This window comes from Nomascus leucogenys, unplaced genomic scaffold (genome assembly GCF_006542625.1).
Source record: "Nomascus leucogenys isolate Asia unplaced genomic scaffold, Asia_NLE_v1 Super-Scaffold_258, whole genome shotgun sequence".
Lineage (NCBI taxonomy): Eukaryota > Metazoa > Chordata > Mammalia > Primates > Hylobatidae > Nomascus > Nomascus leucogenys.
Genome location: NW_022095769.1, coordinates 5,031,551 through 5,058,108, shown reverse-complemented (window position 1 = coordinate 5,058,108; position 26,558 = coordinate 5,031,551). Strand labels below are relative to the sequence as shown.

The 26,558-nt window shown below is 37.8% G+C and overlaps 1 protein-coding gene across 5 annotated transcripts in view; it reads left to right on the top strand.

The window, feature by feature from the left end:
• The window catches only part of ACACA (acetyl-CoA carboxylase alpha), a 337,027-nt gene that overhangs the window by 199,396 nt on the left and 111,073 nt on the right, over positions 1-26,558 (top strand). For 4 of the 5 annotated variants that reach the window (XM_030808066.1, XM_030808070.1, XM_030808069.1 and 1 more), the window contains 8 exons: positions 992-1,081; positions 2,750-2,868; positions 13,984-14,007; positions 16,676-16,819; positions 17,588-17,684; positions 18,595-18,702; positions 23,982-24,038; positions 24,282-24,326. In XM_030808066.1, coding sequence (XP_030663926.1) covers positions 992-1,081; positions 2,750-2,868; positions 13,984-14,007; positions 16,676-16,819; positions 17,588-17,684; positions 18,595-18,702; positions 23,982-24,038; positions 24,282-24,326 — 684 coding nt within the window. The remainder of the gene's footprint in view (positions 1-991; positions 1,082-2,749; positions 2,869-13,983; positions 14,008-16,675; positions 16,820-17,587; positions 17,685-18,594; positions 18,703-23,981; positions 24,039-24,281; positions 24,327-26,558) is intronic. The other variant, XM_030808067.1, reaches the window with a different exon arrangement.

The following is a 26,558-nucleotide window of genomic DNA, read 5'->3' as shown; positions in this document are numbered from 1 at the left end:
AGTTGTTACTCTTCTGGAGACAAAGCTGTTTAAGTATCATTTAATTTTAATTTTATGTTAATGCTAACTATTGAGCTTTATAAAAAGCCCATTTTTAAGAGATTATTGGCTAATTTTACTACTAATCAGAAGGACCACTGCAATTATTTTTTAAACATTATCTTCTCAGGAATGACTTTATATTTTTCCACCTGGAAACAAGGATACCATTGTTATATCTGGCCCAGGGGTATCTTTAGACTTTCTGTAACATTTCTTCCTGGGGAACCTAGAGGGGGAAAAAGGATGTTTTCTGTTATTTGGTTAACAGCTGAAATCTAGGGTTTTCAGCTGGGGTTCAAATCTAGGGTTTACCATAGTGGAGTATTGAGACAATATTTATTTTATTTAATTTTTCTGAGACAGAGTCTCTGTTTCCCAGGCTGGAGTGCTGTAGCATAATCTCGGCTCACTGCAACCTCCACCTCCTGAGTTCAAGCAATTCTTGTGCCTCGGCCTCCAGAGTAGCTGGGATTACAGGCACTCACTACCATGCCCGGCTAATTTTTGTATTTTTAACAGAGACGGGGTTTCGCCATGTTGGCCAGGCTGGTCTCGAACTCCTGACCTCAAGTGATCTGCCTTCCTCGGCCTCCTAAAGTGCTGGGATTATAGGCGTGAGCCACCATTTCTGGTGAAGACAATATTTAGAGAGTACAGATAAATGTCAGAAAAGAATAATGTCATAAATACTTATATTAGCATACAAATAATGCATTGTTAATTCAGTATTCTAAGAATTTTACATGTATTTACTCATATAATAAAACAGCCCTACGAGGATAGGTATTTTATTTTCTCCATTTTGTAGCTCAGGAAGCTGAGGCACAGAGAGATTATGGCATTCAGAGACAAAATTCTTAGGTTTCACTAAATGCTTCAAATGCCAAATAGTGTCCATTGAAATTGTTTTCTTTTGATGTAAGGCTTAAGCCTTCTTTGTATCTTCTAGAAACTCATCCTATCAGAAACATCTATTTTTGATGTCCTACCAAACTTCTTCTATCACAGCAACCAAGTAGTGAGGATGGCAGCTCTGGAGGTAAGTATTTATGGTAATGGGACATGACCTTTTCCTTTGTTTGTAGCTGGTTTCTTCTATTTGGCTGCCATGTCAGTTCTAGTTCTGTGGCCTTAACGTTGGTTCTTAAGGGTAGTTAGTCTCTTTTCCTCTGAAACAGTACGTGCTTACTCAGATACTTTACTCAAGTGTTTCATCTGAACTCATCACCAGCTTCTAGGTTCCAATCACAGGAAAATAGCTGCCAGCATTTTTCAGTAGTTTCTATTTTCCAGGTATTTGAATTCTCCCATTTCATAATGAGTTAGGATTCCTTGTAACACAAAAAGCGAAAATATATGGCTGATCAGAGCATGTGTCATCTTACCATTGTGCAGTTTGAGCCAAATTAAAATTGATTTTAGTTATGTTTTGGATTGTCAAGCAGCTCTTATGAAATACTTCCTCAAAGGAAAGAAAGTAATAGCATTTAATGAACTGTGTTTTAGGTATTTTATTTTTCTCATTTAATCCTACTGTTACTTTAGGAAGTAAGAAGAAAGTGAGACTCTGAGAGGTTAAGTGATTTTCCAAAATCACATAGATGTAGTAAGTGGAAGAGTCTGCATGTGAACTCAGGCTAATCTGACTCCAAAGACTTTTGTTTCCACTACAGCACACTACCTCATTAAGCATAAAAATTGCAGGCCCTGAATACCACTGTAAAGTTGCCAAATAGATGTTTTTTGAAGATGGGGAAAAAGAGTGTTTTAGATGATTTTATGTAATGTAACATCACGGTAGTCTGTTGCCAGCTCTTTTGTGTTACTTTTTATTTGTACTCTGTGATAGAGTGTAAATTATCCTACTCAGTAAATGCCAAAAGTTTTAAAACATTTAAGTGTTTTGTAGTGTTTTCATCTCATTTAATGAGAAGCTTCCTTATATACTTCCTGTGCCATAGAATCTCAGGTAGCATTTTATGTGCATGGCAAATTTGCTGTGAAATGTGTGAGGTTGGACTGACAGTTTTTGCAGAGATGTAGCCTATTGCTGTTTCTTTTTTTAAATTTAAATTTATTTTTTTTTTATTTTATTGCTGTTCCTTTAACTCTTGAGTCAAGTTCGTGTATTTGAGATATTATATGTCAAATTATGTCTTACTTCTTATGCCTTACTGCTTTTGATCAGGATTTGCTGAAAACTGATTTTGAACGGGTGGGGTAGTCGGGGAGGACACAAAACAAAGACATGAGATAGTAAAAGAGTTGAACTGTACTGTGATTGCTTGTGTCTTCTATTTTCACTCCGTAAGTGGCTCAAAATCAGCACCTCTCATTTTTCTCACTGCTTAATCTTCTGTTGAAATGATCATGCTTAATAGATTAATAGTTGTAGTTCTATATGCTGTCTTTTGCTAAAGATTAAACCTTCTCCAGGGTTTAGGTTAGTGTGGAAGAAGGTTTACAGTGCACATAGGTGTCCAGCAGAGGCAGCCTACTTTTGTTTTCATTAGTAGTCATGGTTATAGCATTAAGACTCCAGCTTTATTAATTAAAGCAAGATATGTACATATACATAGGGCCTTGGGACTTCTCTCCCCCCAGAGCACCTTCTGCCTCAGATACCTCGTTTCAAGACTCTTTTTCTGGGCTATTTTCTTAATTTCTGTTTTTGAAATTTATTTACTGAGGGTTTCTTTTGAACCAGGTGTATGTTCGAAGGGCTTATATTGCCTACGAACTTAACAGCGTACAACACCGCCAGCTTAAGGACAACACCTGTGTGGTGGAATTCCAGTTCATGCTGCCCACATCTCATCCAAACAGGTGAGTTTGAGGTGGTATGTGCACCTGAGCCAGCCAGAGGTATACCATGAGAATCAAGGGGAGTAATATGTATGACAATTCCATGCTTTTTTAGTTAGAAATGTAGGGCAAAAAATGAACAATATGAACCATAAGAGAAGAGCGTTTTGGTGCGCACTTCTTTGATCTAAAGAGAAAAATTATGGTCTAAGTAAGATGAAAGTTTAGGATTACTCCATTCATTCTTGCTTGTATTAGGTCACTGAGGAAATAGTTTCTTTCTTTTTTAAAAAATTAGAAAGAATTTACTAGCATTTTACTTGCTAGAACTTTGCCAGAAAAATCACTTTTTTCAACAATTTAAATCAGCAATTAGACCAAAAAAATATTTTGGGTGGAATGCTTTTCTTTTCTATATGTTTGCTATGGGTTAAGGTTATACCTGAGCCAGTTTCATTATCTCCCTAAAACAGACAACCTGAATTTAGCAGTTGAAATTCAGTCAGTTTTTAAAAATTACATTTCAGAACCAAACTTCTTAATCTCAAATACATTACTGAATTAAGCCATGATAATTACATTATTTGTCCCTTCCTGTGTCTTTTAAAAAATAAAATGTACATATGGACACTTTTGTTTCAGAATTGCTTTTGTTTTAAAATGAAAATATTTTATCTTATAGACTATCTTTTAAAAAGTATTCTAAGGCAATGAAAATCTAGGAATTCCACCCACATATAGGTTCATCCCCTCCTGTACTTTCATTCTTTTTAGTAATACCACAGGAAATATAAATACCACAGCCAATCTTAACCTGCCCCTCTCCATTTCTTCTTTATGGCCTTTGGTTCTTCACTTGGTATTACAAAATACTGTGTCTTTGGGGAACCTTAGTTATAGACACCAGAAATGGTTTTGTTCTAAATTGCCACTTCACCCAAAGCAATAGAAACCCTTTCTGGAGACAAAGAAGTCTGTGCTGAGACTTTTGGCCACTGGATGCCACTGTTGATCCAGCAGAGGTCGGCAGATGAGCAGAGGCATCTTCAGATAAAGTACCCTCTTCTTTGTCTCAGAATATCCTTTCACTTCTCTACCTCAAAAATACCTTATGGCTGGCAGAGAAAAGCATATATCCTTGATTTTAGCAAGCATCTCTTGGTACATTTTTGCCTCCGTGGATTTCAGAATCTCATTTTCTAGAAACGAATGGTTGTCCTTCAGTGAGCGGCGAAGTACTCATGGCACACATGGGCACAGCACTCAGTCTTCTTTCTTTTCCTGCATTCCTTGAATAATTGTAGAGAACTACATGCTATACTTAATGCTCTTTGTAATTCTCAGGGCAGTTCTCCTTTTCTTCCTGCCTTCTCCTGCTTCCCTTTGGGCAGTGATTTGTAGTCAGGCTGCAGGGCTGCTTCTGATTTCCTTCCCTCCTCATCACTCTCCTTGTCTTTCTTAATTGTTCTCCCTGTCCTACTTTTTTTATTTGAGGATATGTCCAGTATGGTGAGGGAATGTTGGCTGAAAAATGAGAGAAATTCTTCTTGACTGCTTTGTTAAGAAATCTTATTCGCCTTTCTATGTCAAGAGTATGAATCTTGGTTAGTTCAATGTGGTTACAAAACTTATATGCCTGTCCCTCCCAACATCTGGACATGCCTGTGGATAAAGATCAGACTTGAACATAACAGTAATCCTGTAATCTCCCTGAAGTCTCCCTTGGTTGTCGGTGTAATTCTAAACCTGCTGGATTATTATTGTTATTGTCATCATTATTATTGGTATAACTGTGAAGGTGAAGATAATTGCAAAATAAAAAGGAAAAATAAAATCATCTTTGTGAAAACCAGAAAAATGTTAAAATTGCTTCAATTTTTTTTGGATCTAAGTTCTTTCGTTTAGGATCAAATGATCAGGTTTGATCATAAAATGATGTATTCAGTTCCAGAGTATAGCTTGTTCGGTTAGTGCAGATTTACTACTTGAATTTAGTTTTATAAGATTATATACATAATATATATAATATATATGAAAAATATATATTATATATATATAAAATATATTTTTCCCCCAAATGTTTTTGTTACAATTTGGATTTATAACCTTATTGTGACACCAGCTGGTGTACTGCAATTGAATTCTGACACTAGCCATCTGAAGTTAGATCAGATGCCACAGGCTAAGGGCTCAGTCCACCACCAAATTGTCCCTACTTCAGATGGGGCCATAAGTGGGGTCCCCTGGCCACTTGCACTTCTGACCAACTGGCTACAAATTTGAGGGTCCCCTCAATTTTCTCAGTTTGATAATTCCCTCAGAACAACTCACAGAGTTCAAGCACTACAGTTTTATTGTCAGGATCAGCCAAAAGCACGAGACGCTTAGGGTAAAGTGTGGGACGGTTTCAAACACGGAGCTTCCCTGTTTGTTCCCTGTGGAATCAGAGTTTATCAACCCTCTCAGCACATCCATGTGTTCACCAACCAAGAAGCTCCATTGACCTGCAGTGTCCAGAGTATTTTAAAATCAGGGCTTCATTACATAGGCATGCTTGATTAAATCATAGCCTACATGATTAAACTCAATCTCCCCTCCCAGAGGTCCGGCTGGCTGAAAGCCCTCAACCCTCTAATCATGTAGTTGGTCTTTCTAGTGACCAGCTCCCCTCCTGAGTCATCTCATTTGTTAGCATAAACTCAGGTGTGATCCAAGGGGCTTATAAATAACAATGACACTCCTATTACTTGGGAAATTATAAGGATTTAGTCTCTCTTCCAGGAACCAGAGACAATGGCCAAAGTCTTTATTATACAATAGGCCTGCTCATCTTAAACAGAAATCTAAGCTGTTTTAGATTTAGCTAGTTTTGAGCCAAGTACTTTTCTTTTTTTTCTAACTCCAGTACTTTTTTTGTGTGTTGTTGTTTTGATCAAGCAGGCAAAAAGCATATTGTTTCTCATTCTACAGAAAGAAGTTACAGAGGGCTACCAATATTTGTTCCACTGTCAGTCCTATAAGGCTCAGTTATGTCCACTAACCTCTAGATTAATGATTCTCAGAATAATCTGAGGGGTAATTTGAAAATACACATATTGGGGTCCTGACTTTCAAGACCCGATTCATTTTGGATTAGATTCCAGGTGACCACTTTGAAAAGCTCCTCTGAACTCTGATGAACAGCTATAATTGACCGTTACTACTTCTAAACCAGTACTGTCAAATAGAAATATAATACAAGCCACATGTTATTTAAATTTTTCTATTGGCCACATTTAAAAGAGTAAAAAGAAACAGATAAAATTCATTCAAATAACATCTTATTTAACCCATTATATCCAAAATACCATTTCAATATGTAATAACAATTGTTAATATTTTTTCTTTTATTCATACTGTATCAAACTAGCCATATTTCAAGTACTACCCTAGCTGCATGTGCTAATGGCTGCTATATTAGACAGTTCAACTTAGACCAAAAATTAATTAGGACAATCACACTGAGCCCTCTTTTTTGTTGTTGTTGTTGTTACTGGTAGTGCCCTTGGAGAGAGGAAAAATTATTATTCTTATGTTGCTTATTCTTAGTAGTTACAGGAATTATCCACACTTGATATTATAGATGTTACCCTACAATATTTTATGCATGCTTTAAAAATCAGTGAGAATAAAGAAAAGGTATATGAATCATACATATTTTACTTATCAATGCAAAACAGAATTTTATATTTTTCCCAATTGAGGTTAACAGACCAATTTTTTTTTTCCCCTCCTATAGAGATGGGGTCTTGCCATGTTCCCAGGCTGGTCTCAAATAATTCTCCTGCTTCAGTCTCTCAAGTAGCTGGGACTATAGGCATATGCCACCATACCTAGTACAGACCAAAAATTATTGGGGGAGAAAACAGGTATTTTTTTTTTTTTTTTTTTGAGACAGAGTCTCACTCTGTCACCCAGGCTAGAGTGCAGTGGCGTGATCTGGGCTTACTGCAAACTCCCCCTCCTGGGTTCAAGAGATTCTCCTGCCTCAGCCTCCTGAGTAGCTGGGACTACAGGTGCCCGCCATGATGCCTGGCTAATTTTTTGTATTTTTAACAGAGATGGGATTTCACCGTGTTAGCCAGGATAGTCTCGATCTCCTGACCTCGTGATCCGCCTGCCTCGGCCTCCCAAAGTGTTGGGATTACAGGCGTGAGCCACAGTATTTTGTTTAACCAATTTTTTGTGTTTTCTTTCCTTGCACTTGGTCTTCACATTCCTAGCTAGGTGTTTTTGAAGTAGACAAAATTTGTCCAGCACATCATTAGAAGTGTCTTAGTAAGCTGTAATATCAAAGCAAGACTGCAGTCTCATTGTGTATGGAATTCCATTCCTGCAGCTTTTTTTTTTTTTTTTTTTTGAGATAGAGTTTTGCTCTTGTTGCCCAGGCTGGAGTGCAGTGACGCTATCTTGGCTCAACGCAACCTCTGCCTTCCGGGTTCAAGCGATTCTTCTGCCTCAGCCTCCCGATTAGCTGGGATTACAGGCATGCGCCACCACACCCCGCTAATTTTGTATTTTTTAGTAGAGATGGGGTTGGCCGTGTTGGTCAGGCTGGTCTCCAACTCCCAACCTCAGGTGATCTACCTGCCTCGGCCTCCCAAAGTGCTGGGATTACAAGCGTGAGCCACTGCACCCGCCCTTGTTTTTGTTTTTTAACTTCTCTTACTATAATTCCGAGTCACGCAGTTTGTTTTTGACTGTGATTTAGCCTCCACAGGTTGGGGTGAAACATGGCACTCTGTCTGCAAACTGGCAGCAGAGTTTTTTTTTTTTTTTTTGAGGAAAATCCTTTACTTGCTGTTGGGATTGAAGACCTGTATCTTATTAGGACCTATTTTGATTTTTAGAGAAGTAGGCAAAATATATTGCAAATGACTAGGGGAGCTTCTGAAAAGGGAGAAGACACCCGTTTTTAGCACACTTGAACAGTTGCTATGTAGTAACATATTTGGTACATTTTTATTTTTGTTTTAATTCATCATAGGACTTTGCATTGTTTGACATGTGGTTACTCTGTTTTTTGGTATAATTTGACTATTTTTAGAAAAAAAATACTCCAATAATTTTTTTAAAAAGCAGATTACTAAATAGTTTATTCCTAATCTGTGTGACTTCCTGTTTCATCCTTCTTGCTAGGTGTGCATCAGTCGAGGTATATTATCTCCTTTTTGATCTTCTACCCAAGACTTCTAAATTTTTGTCTGGGGACTGTAGTTCCAACTTATTTGGCATCTGTAGGTCTTATTCACTAGAGGATCCAGTTATTAGAACTTCACTCAGGGAAGCTCCTGGTCTGGATTTACCCTTTACTTCTAAAATTTCCTTCAGTTGAACAGCAGCTAAAGAGATTTTTCTGATTTAAGCATAGTTAGAAACATATTTTATATATATACACACACACACACGTATATGTATATGTAACGCATGTGTATGTTGTGTGTGTGTGTGTGTGTGTGTGTGCGTTTCCTTTTTTACCTTCTTAGCATTTAAAGGCTGTGTGATTCTTTTTGAGGGGAGGGGATTTTTTTTTTTTAATTTGTCATTTTTTAACTGACTTGTGTTCTTGAAGGAGAAGTGACTATCTCAAGTTGTTTTCGTGGTGCAAGAATATTCAGGGCAGCTGGTCTATACTAAGGGAGCATCTTATGCAGACTTCTAGAACCTAATTCTCTCATTGAAGATTCTGTGAGCCCAGCCCTTTAGTGAGTTTTACATGAATTAACCCTGGAGTTCAAATTATAGCACTGAATATTCCTTTTTCTCCTTCTTTCCCTAGTGAGTCTTAGGGTTTAGAGCCTAAGTTTTGTATATGTCTGTCTTTTTTCCTATTCAGAAACTTAAGTATCACTCACTGGTGCTGGAGATGGGAAAGCTTGTTACACTGAAGCATCATCCTGAATGTCTGTATTTTGCACAATTCGTTGAATCATTTGACCCTCAGGATTTCACTAAGCTTTGGGCATATTAACTGCCTCAGAATAATCTGGAAACAAATTCTTCAGTCAACTAGTATTTGATCTTTTAAAATATAGCTATATTTATACAAACATATGTAAAGTATATTATCTCATAAATTGTGCCTATGCATATGACTCTATATAATATAATATGACAGTCTGGGAGTACACAATTTAAAACTCCAAATGATTTTTATAATTAATATACGCTAGTGAACATGAGTAATCTTTTTAACCTTTAATCTGTGATTCAAATAAGAAGCATCACATTTGATGCAGGAGATGGAAGTGTACTTTGTTATACGTTTCTATACATATATAATGGGTGAGGACCTATTGGTGTTTATTTCCACCTATTTCGTAGATGGAAATCCGTGCTTTAGTTAAGTCGGATTCCATTGAACCTTCTCTGCTATTTGCTACTTGTGAATTTGGCCTTCTGTGTTAATGTTTTAATTCAAATACTTCCCTTTTCTCATGTCTTACCTCCAGAAGAGGTCGGCTGTGTTTTCCCCTGATAGCATGTGTTTTGGTCATGGCTGAGTTTAGGCTGCTTGGCATCCATCCTCAATGTTCAGCTGTCAGTGGGTGGCCTCTGGACTTTTTATTCGTAAGGAAGGTTAGAAATCAGGAGCCTTCCATGTGACTAATTGGTAGCCAACTGCCATTCTCAAGAATTCTAATAATCTTTAACACCCAGAGATTAGACCTTTCTTTGGATAGTACTGAGATACTCAGAAGTCATCCAACTTGTAGCATTGTTTCTGCAGTGGGAGCACTTGTTGTAGTTAGCAAGCCAGAATGAGCTATAAATAAATGAAATCTTACAGTGCTTGCTTCCTTCATTCAGGGTAGTCTGCTGATAAGATGCAAGTATCTGGCAGAAGAGAAGATTCTCAGCAGGTTTAAGTGCTTACCAAAGTGCTTTCCTGTATCCATGGCTCAACTTCTAGTCTCTGCTGTGTTATTTTGGCACTCTAGACTTGTAAGATTGGAGAGTTGAGTTTAAAATTCTCAATATATCACTAAGGTAGCCCAAGGTCCTTCTTGTCAAGGAAGACTAGCTGAGTCCGGGGGGAAGGAAAAGCAGAATCCAGGACACCTGTAAATCCCTGTAGTTTTGTGCTGTGGGTTCGTAGCTAATTATACAGCAGGCAACAGTAATATGCTGTAGCTCTGTTGGTGTACTTGTTTCAGAAAGAGCAAAATCTTCCAACAGAGCAAAGAAGGGGCTTTGGAGGGACTGCAAATGAATGAAGTAATGATCATTTTATTGTAAACTAAAGCTCTGCAGTAGAATCAGCGCATCTGAACTGCAAGGAGGTGGTGGGGGAGATGCCAGTAGAAATACATGATTCACATGTGTTTTACAGTTCTTGATTTGGATTCTCCTGCAGAAATATAGTCATGCAAAGAGACCACCACTGGTCACAGCCAGTCAAATTGCTCTTTCTCCTATGGTACTGCTGTTAGTGGCTGCTAGTAGGTTATTCAGCCGACCTCTTCTGATTCTGCTTTGCTGCCTGATTTCAAAAGAGTTGCCCTATACTGGCTTTCAGTCACAGCTTGATGTAACCACTGCTTGTTTGCATGCATCCCCATCATTTTCATATAGGCTCTTTTTTTTTTCTTCTTCAAGTTAGGAAGCAAAAGAATCAGGAGCATTTTTATATGATAAAAGATTTATGTAGGGCCAGCTAGAATCAAGCCAAATGAAATTCAGCTGGAAGGGTTGGTGAAAAGGCTCACAGAACTTGTGGCTGCCAGAGAAGTCAGTGTTCCTTAAATTAAAGAGGGTTCAGCTAGCAGGCGGCAACTCTGACTTTGCATTCATGTTGAAGCAAGCTCTCCAGCCATTCTGGGAAGGCAGAGCAATAAAATCAGAGGTGACTTAGTGCCAGGAACCTCAGAATTCGTAGGATTTCTCTTGTCTTTCTTTAAAATCTGTATTGATGTGGAATGCTAACTTGGAGAGCGGAGATGAGAAAATGCCAGGTCTAGATTGTGGTTTATGACACTGTATTGAACAATGTCATTGGAAAGCATCCTCTTTGGTTTTTTGGTTATCACATCTGTAAAATGGAGCTAATCTACTAGAAAGAAAGTGGTTCTAATATTTATCAAATGTTGTAAATGAAGATTCATTATAATAAGTGTTTTGAATAGCCCAAATAGCAGATAAGAAGTGAATTTATATCCCATTTACATATTTGAAAATATTATTAATTGCCTTATGAAAGATTGAGCAATTTTACTTTCTTTCTTTTTTTTTTTTTTTTTTTTTGAGACTTACTTTGTCACCCAGGCTGGAGTGCAGTGGCATGATCTTGGCTCACTGCAACCTCTGCCTCCTGGCTCAAGCGATCCTCCCACCTCAACCTTCTGAGTAGCTGGGATTACAGGTGTACTGTGTGCCACCACACCTGGCTAACTTGTGTGTGTGTGTGTGTGTGTGTGTGTAAAGATGGATTTTGGAGATGTTGCCCAGGCTGGTTTTAAATTCCTGGCTCAAGTGATCCACCCACCTCAGTCTCCCAAAGTGCTGGGATTATAGGCATGAGCCACTGTGCCCCGCCTAATTTGACTATTTTTGCGTGATGAGTATGCAGTGGGATGTGGCAAATTTTATTTTCAGCTACATAAATGGAATATTTGACTCCTGTACAATCTCTTCCCTTAGTTGTGTGTGTGGCTTTTTTTTTTTTTTTTTTTTTTTTTTTTTTTTTTTTGGTACAGAGTGTTAATCTAGCTTTCTGGTGTATCACAGTAGTGTGCGATATGCCACATTTGTCATATTCTTAAATTGACCATATAGCCCTTGTATAGGATAAAAATATGTAGTGGCCAGGTTTGCTGGCTCATATCTATAATCCTAGCACTTTGGGAGGCTGAGATAGGAGGATCACTTGAGCTCAGGAGTTCAAGACTAGCCTGGGCAACATAGTGGGACCTTGTCTCTATTTCTTAAAAAAAGAAAAAGAAAAAAAAATGTAAATGATCATTATGGACATGACTAAGTATTTACCTGTTAATAGACAGTTTATCCTTCCTTCCTTCCTTGCTTAACTCCCTTATATCCCCACAGATTCTTATTCTACCAAAGTGGATAAGCTGGCTCTAAACCTACTTACATGATTGATTTGGGACCATTCCTTTAAAAATTAGAGATGTTGGGAGTTTTTGCTTTTTGCCCCATACTGTGTAGATGGTGCATAATTCTTATAACAAAGCAGCAGGGGGCTCTCTGTAGGAGCTTGAGAGTTGCTGATGGAGAAAGCCTGGCTTTTTGTTGTTATTGGTGTTCTTTTCAGTTCAGGCCTTTTTCTACTTAAAACGTGGCCGTCATCCTGTGAAGACTCCCAAAGGGATTAGAATGTAGCTACAGAAGCAGTTAGATTATTTTATTAGATTAGGAAATTTGTTAACAGTTGAGAGAGATTATACTGGTTTCTAAACTCTAGAAACCCGGATGAATGGAACCTGAGGTTTTTTTGGTTGTAGAGTTCTCTCTGAACTGAGATTCATGGTAAGAAACTGTGCAGGTGGCCCCTTTCTTTAGCATCCTTTATATCTTAAAAGAAGACTATTCTCATTAGCATCTGCAGTTAGCTTTCTGTTCAGCTGTACCTCCCTCTGTTCTAGAACCTGTGCATATTTTTTCTGTATTGTTGAGGCCCAAGTGCATTATAACTAAGGATCTCTTGTAAAAATCAAACCCACTCTCCTGAGAGGCTTAAGGAATCCAAACAGCAAAGGTTCAGGTTTTTGCACTCGGAGGTTGCTCTTGCTGCCTTATGAATTCACTCTGTGATACAGGTTTGATGCAAAGAGCATTTCTACTCACAAATCACATGAGGTATACAGTTTGTGTGCAGTGATATGTCACAGCTTTTTATTTATATGGCCTGCTCAGTCTATTCTGCTCCTTCCACTGCCATGGAAAGTGCATCATTTTCCTCCCTCTATCTTCCTTCCCACATATCATCAGCACCACCCACTATGTTCTGCCCATTAAGTCCTCTGCGTGCTAGAAAACCCTAACAGTGATTAAATGCTGATAAAAGAATGTTAGAAGGTTAAGATATCAACTGATCAGCCCCCTTACAATGCCCCTAAATTGTAGGTGGTAAGTATAACTTTGCCCATTTAACATTGAAAATAAAGGTTTTTATTTGTTTGATTATTTTTCAGTTGGGGAAATCTTTTAAAAGGAGTTAGTGGCAAAGGCCAAAGAGAATGTGGGAGATGTGCCTTGTAGTTTCCTTTTCTTATCGTGGTCTTTCTTTCATGATTTTGGCACATTCTCTATAAGGAAGTTCTATGGTAGTCAAATTTAGATAAGGTTTTATTTATGAGAGGCCTAGAGTTTTTAAGCTAACAGCAATTTTTAAAATCATTATGACCCTAAACTCATTTAATTAAAAAGTATTAATTAATTTTAACAACTTATACTGCTCTGATCATAGAATCATTTATCATTACTTTCCTGCATGATTTTCAGTTCTTTTAAGCGCCTAGAATACAGTACCCTCCCCACTGCTCTCCTTCATGGGAGGAAGAGTATGGTTAAAAAGACTTAGAACAGGTAGCTGGGAACCCAGATTCCTGGATACTTTTCTTTGGTGGAGAATTTGTAGGTCTGTCACATATCCTGGATAAGGGATTAAGGTAGGAGGAGCTGTGGAATCAACTTCCCTGGACCTCCTTATTACACCTTCAATAATAGGAACAAGAAAGAAGAGTCTCTAAGAATCCTGTGAAGAATTATATTTCTTATTGAAGCTTAAGTTAATATACCATATCATATAGCTTAAATTAATTTTCATCAGCCTGTGTTTTACCACTACTCTGCATTTTTTTTTTTTTTTTTTTTTTTTGTAATAGAGCTATTTTTAAAATCCATGGTAAATACATTTTGACCCTTTCCATCAACAGCTGCTGTGGTGAGGTAGGTTAGGAGCGTGCCTCTTTGGAGGCATCCTGGGGGCTGAAGGGTAATGAGCACTTAATTATGTCTGCTGAATGCCAGAGCTGCCAAACTGGAGCTCTTCATGACTGGTCTGTATCTGCTCTGACAATTCTTTTATTATGGCTTTCACTAACCTATCAGTAACTAACTGTGGTTGTTTAATTACAGAGGGAACATCCCTACGCTAAACAGGTACCGTATGTTTAGTTTCTTTTCCAATTAAAAGCACCTTTATGTAACTTAGAATAGTGAAACCAGGAAAAAAATAACACAACGCTTGACATGATAATGTGTTATCTGCTAGGGAGTCCTGAGCTCCCCTTTGGACATACTAAATTATTCTTTCTGTTTGGAAAACATGTCTTCAGCTTTTCTTCAGCTGTTCAAAAAGCACTACTTGAAAAGCCTCAGTATGGAGAAGCTCCCATCTAGCTGTATATGATAGGGGGTTTGTCTGCTTTATGTTCGGCCTTGCTAGCAATATCTTCTTTTGCTAAGTTCTCTGTGTAGTTTGGGGCTTTCAGTGGAGAAACCCTTAAGGTTACTCCTATCCTGGCAAATTATTCACAGTTTTTACAATTTTTAGTTTCTCTAATTTGCTTCTCCTTTTAGAGGAGTGCAGATCCAGAAATAGCTGATCTCATGTTTTATCAGTTTGTTAGTTAATTTTCTAACGTGTTAAAATGTTATAATGATAGTCAGTTTTTATTTCAGACCTATAATAAGATTAACATTGGAAAAGTATATTTAAGTTTTGATGTGTTTAACCCTGTGTGGAGGTTTCCAGGCTAATATAACATAAGTGATATTTTAGTATTTTGGGTTTCGCCTGTCTCTTGAACCAAGCAAGGCAACACAATGCAAGTTTGAGAGGATAACAATTCTGATTGGAATTGAATCCACAAAATGCAAAAGCAATAGTAAGTCGATGGCAAGTTCTTTGCAGATAATCAGCTACACATGGAACTATTTATAGATTTACATTTATTTTGTCCCTCTCCCTTTAAAATATTAAGTAATCAAAACTAATCATAGCTTTTAGATCCCAATTTGGATGTGGAGAGGAAAGGGAATGCTTTTAATTGGTCTTGTAATCTTCCCTTGATGAGTGGGCTTGGCTCATTCCTGCCTGTCTTTAGCCGCCCTGGTTCACAAGCATAGCAGTGAGGGGAAACTGAATAGTCCGTATTTCCCATGGGGTTCAGTTGAGTGAAAAAGCTACTTAACCCCATGGTTGCCACAAACATAGTTTGTGAGCTTCTTCAGAGGGAGTTCCCTTTAAATGTGGTCTGGAACCCTTTTATCTTTCCTGTCTAATGCCAAGCAAGTAGAAAAGATACAATGCCTCACAAACTTGCTCTTTTAGTACATATATTTGGTGATCCTAGAAAAGAGGAGGATGATAGCACTTCTGTGGTAATACAGCTCTGAATCCCAGTTTCTAGTGAGCACCATGTGTAAGACTTGCTTGATGTGTGTTTCATTTGTTTGTTTCATTCATTGTATCAATGGTTTCCTCTCCCACTTTGCCTTCTACTCCCGAGTGCTGTCAAAAGATGATGTACCTTTTCCATAGTCATCACTCGCCAAAGGAATAAAAACCTGGAGTGTCAGTCTCTATAGTCTGTGTGAGCAGCACTCCCGTCCTATAAAGAATTCCATTGCCTTGTAATTATGATTTGCAATAGGGTACAGTATGTACCCAGATATCCAGTCCACGTTGTCGTCTCTCTTCCCCCTGCAACACCACAGGTGGTGTACTTCAAGGAGATTTCTGGGGCAGTTCCCCAAATTCAAGTGCCATTGCCTTGCCCTGAACTTGCTTCAGATCGGTATGCTGGTAACATGTCAGGCAAGTCCTGGAGGCATCCTTTAGCTTGCTCCTTCCTAACAGGCTGTCCTGATTGAGCATTCAGAAACACTTTACAGTATTATTTATCAGTACATACTGTTAAGGTGCATCAAGAAATATAGAGATTCATTGTTTTTAGATTGAACAAATCAGTTCAGTTCTCTTCAGGCATCTCCATTTAGCAGCTGCTTGTCATGCTTACACATACTTTGAGACCCATGCTCTGCCCTTTTGTATCTTGCTGGAAATTATTAAGGGCTTTCAATGGAGATTTTTTTGTTTTGGTATAGAAGTGTTTAACTATGAAAAGAAAAACGTGCAATTTGGGGTTGAAAAATAGCTCTCTTTCAAAAAGGGAGAACTGTAACCCCAATAACTATCCCTACGAACCCATTAAAGGAAAAAGTAAATTCCTCAGTAAAGTTCCTTTTATAGACTGTGACCTGTTTCTATACCCTAATATTTTATATAATTATTTACTAAACCATTCCAGGCTACTTAAATACAATTGTTGTTTTACATGCATATATATACCTATCTCTTTATATATCTGTGAATACTTACTCTATTACAGTTCCTAGAAAACAAAATGCCTTAAGCATTGCATAGTTACAACTCACTTGGCTTGCTTACTTCCTTTTAAAGGAGGGAATGCTTTAGGGAGGGGGAAGATGCAGGATGGTTTTTAACCCCTATGTGCTGTTCATTCATTGGACATCTTATAATGTAATTGTATTAAAACTGCCTGGAAATTCCTAACAGTCCTTAGCTTTTTGTTTGAAGAAATTTTGGAATAATGAAAATATAGTTTATATGGGGAAATTCAAAAGAAAGGGTTAACATGAATCCAGCAAAACAACCTTATCCATAGCGGGTAAAAAAACCAAATCTGCTCTGCAACCTGACCCTACTTCAGAGTTTTTTCCTAGTTCCTTTTCCCTCCTGTTACTTTCCCAGTCCTTGCTCCTACCCTCCGTGTCTAATGAACGTGATTGAATTACCATTTAGAATGTCCTTCTCCTCCAACCTCAACCACTACGGCATGACCCATGTGGCTAGTGTCAGCGATGTACTGTTGGACAGCTCATTCACTCCACCTTGTCAGCGGATGGGCGGAATGGTCTCTTTTCGGACTTTTGAAGATTTTGTCAGGTAAGACATTGTGGAACTGTGTCTGTACAAGGGGAGCCATGGACATCTGTGTTTTGGGGTCTCAGCTTTCTGCAAAATGAATAAAGGTCTCCCAAATAGCCATGAGCCAGCTAAAAAGATGTAACCCTTGCTGTATATGCCCTTGGAGAGGTATATATCCTTGCATTTCTACCTGTCATTCAGATTCTACAAGCCTCTGCTTGTAGTATGGGCCTGGTCAGAAAAAAAGAAACAAACAAAAACCATCTTTTCCTGAGGAGCTAACAGAAGAAGCTGTCTGCTCTGTGATGAGTGAAATGTCAGGAGAAATTAAACATAACACTAGAGTGAGCCCCACAAGAGACGATACATCTTTTGATTAAATGCATTCAGCATCTATCTCTTGATGCATTACCCTAGGGGGAGGGGTAATTACATTGGTCTGTCACTACTCCAGTTCCAGGCACTTTCTGTTGCTTTAAGACCGATGATGACAGCAGTGCTCATATCTTACATATGAGGAAAACAAAACAAACAAAAAAGCTTTAGATCATTCTTTCTAAAAAAGAAAAAAATATATATGGTTTATTAAAGTTTAAACAATCCATCCTCCTAATTTCTGCCACTTGGTGAAATTTTGCATGTCACCTCTAGCCACTGGTGATTCTATTCAGTTAACTATTGAGTCCAGGCTAAGATAGATTATTCTTTTAGACTCAGCTGGCAATGGCAGTGTTAGTTTCCTGCCACTTGGGTTTTCATGGTGGGTGTTTCTCTTGTATTTTTTAGGATCTTTGATGAAGTGATGGGCTGCTTCTCTGACTCCCCACCCCAGAGTCCCACATTCCCTGAGGCGGGTCACACATCTCTTTATGATGAAGATAAGGTATAATGTCCCTTTTGGGAGACTGCTTTGTTCCCCTCAGACATGGGACTTGTACTGTATACTATCTTTCTGACTTTGAACTATTGTAGGAAAGAATTCATCCTCTTACCCCACTTTATAGTATTTAATTTTGTATGCCTCACCAAAGTATTTTCTGGAAACAAGTGGAATATAAATCCTAACTTAAAAAAACTGTATTAATTTTGGAGTCCATAGTATAGAATGGTCTCCGCTATGTCCATTGCAGCTGCCTCTGAACCTCTGAATGTTGTTTTAAGGATTTGGGCTTTGGTTGCTGGAATTCTTACTCAGCCATGGCTTATATTTTTGCATAGCGATGCAATCATAGTCCTCAGAGAATGGAGGACTTTAGATTACAGAAAAAAAGTAGGCATTTTGTTTAAAACTTTGTCTTTTTATTAAATCATTTCTTTTTACTTATCAGTAAATAAATTATTCTTTCTCTATGATGTTATTTTTTCATGATTTGATACTTCCATTGTTTGATAAATTGTAAGGAAATATATTATGTGGGAATATGTCCAGATGGCTTATATCACTCATTTTCCTTCACATTCTGTGAAGAGATGTGGCAAATAGTTTCACCCCCATTTTATTGGTGAAAAAGGTGAGACATAGTGATCTTCAACTTCATGCCAAGTGAAGATTGGGCCACCTGTTACTAATGCCTCTGCTGCGTTATCTTTTAAAAGTTATATTCTTTACCTTATTTAATCTCTCTGTGGCTATTGGGCAGTGGTTTCAATTTGCTCATTCCTACTGCTGGGCAAACCAAAATATCCTGTGGAGTGTGTCTCTTTTTCGGGTATTCTACCAAATATTATAACTTCTACCTGCATCTGTATTGGCCAGCCTCATAATTTCTTTGGCTTGTATTCTTGAGTTACAGGTTCCCAGGGATGAACCAATTCACATTCTCAATGTGGCTATCAAGACTGACTGTGATATTGAGGATGACAGGCTGGCAGCTATGTTCAGAGAATTTACCCAGCAAAATGTAAGTTCTTGATTGGGTGGAAGCTTGTGATGGCCCCTTTCCTACTGGCTGTGTATCATAGCTATCCTTTTATCAGTTGCTAGTTTATGGCTATGTCTTTTATCATAACTCTCAGAAATATGGCTAGTTCTGCATTTAGGGATAAAATCCCAAAGTAACTTAATAATATATAATGAATATCTTTGTGTGTCAACAGATATAGACCTCAAATATTTAAAATGTTTTTAAGGGAAGTTATCTTCCTAAATCTCTCCCAGAGCTCCAGTCTTGAACTTCGAATCACCTACCAAGTATTTTCCTTTGGTGACTTTCCACATGTCTAAGCCCAAACTCCCCTTAGGTCCCTTCTGTGTCTTCCCCTCCCCTCCTTTGAAAATATCAGTTATACACCTATCCTCTTTTCAATTTTATGTCACTTGGATATCTCCTGTTGACATCAAACGCCATAGTCTAAATGACATTTTCCATCATTTTCCTTCACCTCTTCTCGTCCCTCTCCAATCCCCTCATAAAACAAAACAAAAAACCTCACAACTCACTATACCTTTTACTCCCAATCATTCAGAAGTCATTGACTTTTTCCTTGATATTCCTTCATTCTACCCTTCTACCCACAATCTGTACATACTTATTTGTATCTGGTCAGTCACCAAGGTCTGTTAGTTTTTCTTTGCAGTCCTTTTTACCCTTTCTCTTTTTCTTCTTTCCAGTTTTAAAATTCCCACTGCCATTTCTAATTCAAACCCTTACTATCTTACGCCTGAGGCACCGCAGCAGGCTTACTTGTGATCTACTTATCTTCCTTCACTTTCTCCCTCCAAAGAGTTTCTATTCTGCTCACCACCACAAAATTAAACGTCCCAAATGTGCTCTTACCATGTTATTTTCCCACTTAACAGTGATTCTCTCTGACCTTCAGAATACCTCCTTAACTTTAGCTTCAACATCATCAGCCTATTGAAAGACTAACATGTAGCCTTTGCTATTTTGTGAAAAGACCTGTGTTCATTGTCTAATGTGCCTCATTTACTGTACTTCTTTGACTTCCTCTTACCTAGAAAGTTTTCTTTCACCTTTCTTTCTAAATCTTGCTTGTCTTAAGAACTGTCTCAAATTTCATCTCTTCAATGAGGACTTCTGAGTAGCCCTAACTAAAATGTATGTTCCTCCTTTGAATTCCTAATTGGTCAGCATACATTTATTAGCAATAATAATGCCTTTTATTTATAAAAAAATTCTACCTAAATTTTTTATTTGCATCTTACCACAGTTCCTTGGGGTTAGATAAGTCAGGAATTATTCCAGTTGTACACATGGGCAAAAGCTGGAACTCAGAGAAATTAAGACCCCTAGGTCACCAGCTAGAAGATGATAGAGCAAATACTAGAATTTAAGGATTTGATACCAGGTGTAGGGGGCACAGATCTAGGTACTTTAGTAAATAATACATTCTTAGCCCTGAAGATGCTTATAGTCTAGTTGAGGGGACAGGATAGGCATGCTTAAAATAATAATCTACAGCTATATTTCATTATGATATGTGATAGATGGCAAAGTGTCCTCTTAAACTGCCCTTGATGGCAAGACCCATATGTTCTCTTGGAGTGGACAGCACTTAGCCCATGGACCTGTTGCAGAGAAAGAACTCAGTAGATGTTTTCAAAATTTAATTCAGTGGTGTAGACAATTCGTACCATTGGCATTCACATCATGTAATGCCAATGGTAGATATCTAGGGGAAAAAATGGTAAATTTGTGATGACTATGAGTCTTAGTACTTATTCCATGACGCTGTTGTAGCACTTAAACTAACTGTGGGATTGCAGTGGCCAATATGAGGAAAAGGTGCTTCCAGAGAAGTGAAAGTAGGGGATATGCCTAGGGCTTTTTCTGTAGACAGAAATTTACCTTCCTTCTTGCCCTTGGCCAGTGACCACATAAAATTAACCTAAAGCTAGTGATCAAGGTAATCTTTGCTGGAAGAGGTTTTTTTTTTTTTTTTTTGAGATGGAGTTTCACTCTTATTGCCCAGGCTGGAGTGCGATGGTGCGATCTCAGCTTACAGCAACCTCTGCCTCCCGGGTTCAAGTGATTCTCCTGCCTCGGCCTCCTGAGTAGCTGGAATTACAGGCATGCGCCACCACACCCAGCTAATTTTTGTATTTTAGTAGAGATGGGGTTTCTGCATGGTGGTCAGGCTGATCTTAAACTCCCGACCTCAGGTGATCTGCCTGCCTCAGCCTCCCAAAGTGCTGGGATTACAGGCGTGAACCACTGTGCCCGGCCTGGAAGAGTCTTAATGTTATATGTGGCTGCTGCTGCTGCTTCATGAAATAATCTATGAAAGTTTCTTCCTAGGTTTTGAGGCACTAATTGCCCATGTTTGAGTATTTTTCCATAATTTGACCACAACTTGACACTTTTTGTTGCCCTCAAATCTAAGTGTCCTATTTATCAACACATGTTGATCTACAAAGACATTTTCAGCCAGGCGCAGTGGCTCACGCCTGTAATCTCAACACTTTGGGAGGCCGAGGTGGGCGGATCACAAGGTCAGGAGTTCAAGACACCAGCCTGGCCAATATGGGGAAACCCCGTCTCTACTAAAAATGCAAAAATTAGCCAGGTGTGGTGGCGGGCACCTGTAGTCCCAGCTACTCGGGAGGCTGAGGCAAGAGAATTGCTTGAACCTGGGGGCGGAGGTTGCTGTGAGCCGAGATTGCATCACTGCACTTCCAGCCTGGTGAAAGAGCGAGACTCCATCTCAATTAAAAAAAAAAAAAAAAAAAAAGCATTTTCTTCATATTCGCTACATATGTTTGTAACATTAATGAGAAATAAGAAATTACCCTTTTCCTTGACTAGGTGTGAAAACTAAGGCACAGAGAAATCCAATGTCTTTGCCTAAGGCTATTTAGAAAGGTAAGGGTAGACTGTGCTGACACTCTAAGCATAGAGAAGCTATTTACTGCATCAGGTACTGTGCTTATCCAGGGACATTTGGCATTTTCATCTCCTTGTTAAAATATATGTATATATATACTTTCATATATATATATATATATATATATATATATGAAAGAAAAGGAAAGAAAAGCAATTTAAGAAAAAAACAAAAGATGAAGTGGCAACTAGTTTTGTTTTTCACTTCATGACCATGCTCCTAGCAGTTTAGAAAAAGTTTTTTTTTTTAAAGCACACGTTAAACTATCAAATAGGTTGATCCAAATTGTCCATATAATCTTCTAGTCCCAGCATGTCTTTTTTTCTCTCATAGAAATTAGGATCATATATTTGTAAATGACTTGTGGAGGAGATTGAAGCAGTCAGTGTAAATGGAGTTTCTCCAGGTGCTGACGCCTAATCGCTGGGTAATAGCTGTGGACTTGCTGTGAGACCCGCATTATTACAATGTAATCAGAATCCTGTTGCTCTGCTGTTATTGTCAGCCACTTGTGGAATTTTAAAAGCAATAACAATTTTGATTTTAAATCATGGCATTATTAAAGTTATTTTCTTCCCTTGCCAGAACATAGCTACGGATGCTTGTCTTTGAAGGACTTGACTGTAGTGGAATCTTTGTTGATGTCAGAAGTATTTCTGTTCCTGGCCACACTGAGAAACCCCTCCTTTCTTTCGACACATTTTTTTCATATTGTTGTGTCAATACTTGGTTATTTACAGCAAGGCATGTGATGGCAGTACAAATAATTTTTTAATGCAGTTAAACCAAAATTTATTTATATTTGACCTGATAATTTATTATTTTATTATTTGCTTATAGAAAATTAATTTTTCCAGTTATCTTTTATTTATGCTGTTAATAAAATTAATTTTATTACTCAGCAATGCGATCACAGAATTGAAGAAATTAGAATAACCCAAGAATGTGCTTCCTTATAAGGGGAAGACAATTTAAATTTTAAAAAATATATAATATCATGAATGTTAAGAACTGACCTATAAACATATCTCTTGGTTAGAGTTATAGCAAGAAATGTGGTCAAACTAAAGTCTGGATATAGGCTGGGAAAGTCCACATTACTTTTCTATTTGTACTATTCATATGTTTTCTCAGGTCATTCAACTGGTGGGGTTGCTTTTCTGCTTGTTGTTATAATCCTTCTTTGTTAGGGACCTCTAAACACATGTCTTTTACTTAATTCATTAATTTGTTTCTTTGTCCCTGCCTTTTGAAGCAAGTGAGCAGTATAGGGAAGAGGAAGGCTTTAGGTCCAGATGCCCAAGACTCATATAAGTGGCTGTCTTGAAACTACTGGTGTCTGTTGACTTCTTCTATTTTATTTTATTTTATTTATTTATTTTTTTTTGAGGCTGTCTCACTCTGTCACCCAGGCTGGAGTACAGTGACGCGATCTCGGCAACCTCTGCCTCCTTGGTCCAAACGATTTTCTTGCTCATTCTCTCAAGTATCTGGGATTACAAGAATGTGCCACCACACTTGGCTCATTTTTTGCTATTTTTAGTAGAGACAGGGTTTTGCCATGTTGGCCAGGCTGGTCTCAAACTCCTGGCCTCAAGTGATCTGCCCATCTTGGCCCCACAAAGTGTTGGGATTACAGGCGTGAGCCACCACTCCCGGCCTTCTGTTGACTTCTAATATACTAGTCGCCTATGCCTAGTGGAGACGTGAATAATTCCTAAATTTAAAGGCCTATTAAATGTTGCTTTTAACAATTTTAAAAGAGAACCGTTTTTAAAAAATGCCTTCATGTAAGGTAAGGGGGAACTGTTGTATCAAAACTGAAAGGTTACAATTTGTTAGATTGAATTCTAGGGATGCTATATCTGATGGTAGGTAACATCTATAATCTAAACAGTTTAGGACCTGTGTTTTATGTTTTATGGAAAGTCCTTCTTTTCTCTCTACCTTATTTCATTTAGCATCTTTATCAATATTAATGTTTACATTTGAATACATGCCCAACAGTATGATTTCTATAATCATAAATTGTGTCGTGGCCTACCTTTATGTAAATCAGTTCTGAGGTAGTTTAGTTGATGTCATACCACCCTTTCTCCTCCACAAAGTTCTCTTTCAGTTTTGTCCAAATCAATATAAAATTTATTTCGTAAGACTTAGTCCTAGGAGCCAGGTTGAAATTTGTTCACTTGTAAGTTTAAAGGTACTAAGCTAAGATAAAGAGAACCAAAAAGCATATTTAACTCCACCAAAGCCTTACAAGGGCTGAATGGGATAAAATTTAGAATGAATGGAAATCTCATCTATCTTCTGTTTTACATGTTTTTGCTCCTAGAAAGCTACCCTGGTTGACCATGGGATCCGGCGCCTTACTTTCCTGGTTGCACAAAAGGTACTGACATGTGAATTGTACCTCTTTAATATTTCTTATGCTGCTGCTACAACTTAATAAAAAATGGGATTGTAATCTTATGCTTACTAGTAGAATTTATGCAGAGAAATCACCACTTTTCTATAAGTTTCATTTTTAAAAAACAGTTTAACTCATCATCTTTTACTCAATTTGTTTTTGATTTTGTTACTAATTGCCAACTTCTGCTGTCTTTCTTTCCTTTCTGTCTTTTTTGTTTGAAAGGATTTCAGAAAACAGGTCAACTATGAGGTGGATCGGAGATTTCATGTAAGTAAAATTAACAATAGTGAAAGATTACTTACCGTTTTGTCTGCCACTGATTGTTTAACCAGAATATATGTTAGAAGGGCTGGACTGATATTTGGTCCCTCTTCTTTTAGAAATTATTATAATAAATATTCAGTTCTCTGTAATCCCGGCACTTTGGGAGGCTGAGGCAGGAAAATTGCTTGAGCCCACAAGTTTGAGATGAGCCTGGGCCACATAATGAGACCCCGCCCTTTATTAATTAAAAAAAAATTTTTTTAAATTCTTATATCAAGTGTTCCAGCTAAAGGTTTTTCCTTTTTTTAACCCTATAATGTATTCTCAGTATATCTCTGAGAAATAGTTAAGAATGAACATAAGCATTTATCCAGATGAATAAGGTAGAAACAAGCTAACTAGTAATTTCTTCTGTGCTTATAGTGAATCAATAATCAGGAACAGCCAGTTGCATTTTGTGGTCTTGGCTTCTTTATTGAGAAGTCTCAATTCTAAAGAACAATGATTTGTTATTTAAAATGCCTTGACAGAGCCAAGTTGCTATTTTTTGTCTTATGTTAATCCTAGGAACAGGAAATAAGTAAAAATTAAACACTCTGTTGCTTATTCTCCATTTAACTGAATTAACTGTTAATATTCATGAGATTAAAATTTTTATTGAAAAGAGAATTAATGGCCTGGCATCTGAACTATGGTATACCCATATGATCATACCCAGTACAGTGACAGCAGTAAGGCCAGAAATCCAGTTTGGAATCAACATGTCGTTTTCAAAATGACTGATTATAATCAAAATATTTCATAAAAATTGATTCTAATGTAGCTAAACTAAGATTCTAGAGGATGTTAAGAAGTCTTTTTTTTTTCTTTTTTTTTTTTTTGAGAGGGTGTCTTGCTCAGTTGCCCAGGCTGGAGTGCAGTGGCGCAATCTCAGCTCACTGCAACCTCTGCCCCCCCGGGTTCCAGCGATTCTCCTGCCTCAGCCTCCCAAGTAGCTGGGATTACAGGCATGTGCCACCACACCTGGCTAATTTTTGTATTTTTAGTAGAGACAGGGGTTCACCATGTTAGCCAGGCTGGTCTCAAACTCCTGACCTCAGGTGATCTGCCCACCTCAGTCTCCCAAAGTGCTGGGATTACAGGCATGAGCCACTGTGCCCGGCCTGTTTGGTTTGGTTTTAGCAATTAAGGTAATTTGGTTGTTAAGCTTTGCTTGTTTGCAGCAATGAAGATAGCATTTGAGATTCTGGAATGGACTTTCTAAACTCAAGGACCTATGTGTGATTGCTTTTATTACCTTTTTGTTTACTAGGTTTTCAGGACTTGACATTTTGTTTTCCTTCATACAGTTCACCTTGTTGGTCTAGTCTATAGAGAAGCAAGAGAGCTAAGATTTTCTGAAATGCTTTAGGAAATGTTGTGGACTACATGACTCCCCTGTGTTATTGATGTCAGAAAATCAAGCAGAGTGTAGATATATATCAATCAATAACTTTAGATAGGAAACGTAGTCAGTGGAGAAGTATGAGGAGCTTAAAAAGAACCCTAGGGCTTTAGGAAGAAAAATCAGGAGCTTAGAGAATAAAATTGATACTTTGGGATAGAATATGAAAGCCCATGAACAAACACTGTGGCTGGTAGATGCTGATCAGAACTAACGTAGACATGCCAGAGCCAGGCCCTGGATTTTAGAAGAGTATTGTGCTAGATTCTTAAATATTACTGTGCTTTTTATCACCGACTTTAGAATAACAGCATATTCTAGGGAATAACACTAAATTTGTAAAATTGTTTTCCTTTTTGCTAATGGATTAGATAGAATCTTCACATCTATAGCACACTAACTGGTTTCTATAATAAATACACTGATCAACTAAAACTGTCCACTACAATTTTTAAAAAACCAAAGTGATTAGTTCTCACTGACATTTTCTCATATATGTAACACACATAAAAAAACCCTTTCTTGTCTCTGAATCTGTAGTGTATAGTTATAAATATGCCCTAGTATTAAGAGTATACTTAACAGCTTTAAAACATTTTTTTCTCTCTGCTCTCCTGATATTTCTGGATCTAGGTTTAATAGGGACATGTATAGGCAAAATCGGCTAGAAAATAAGGCCAGCAGGGGATCTTCCGTGACAATCATTGTCTGATTCCTATTTATAGTGGCATCAAGTGGGAAATCACTTAAATTATCAAGTGATTTGATTTGTCATGAGTGTAGGAAAAGCT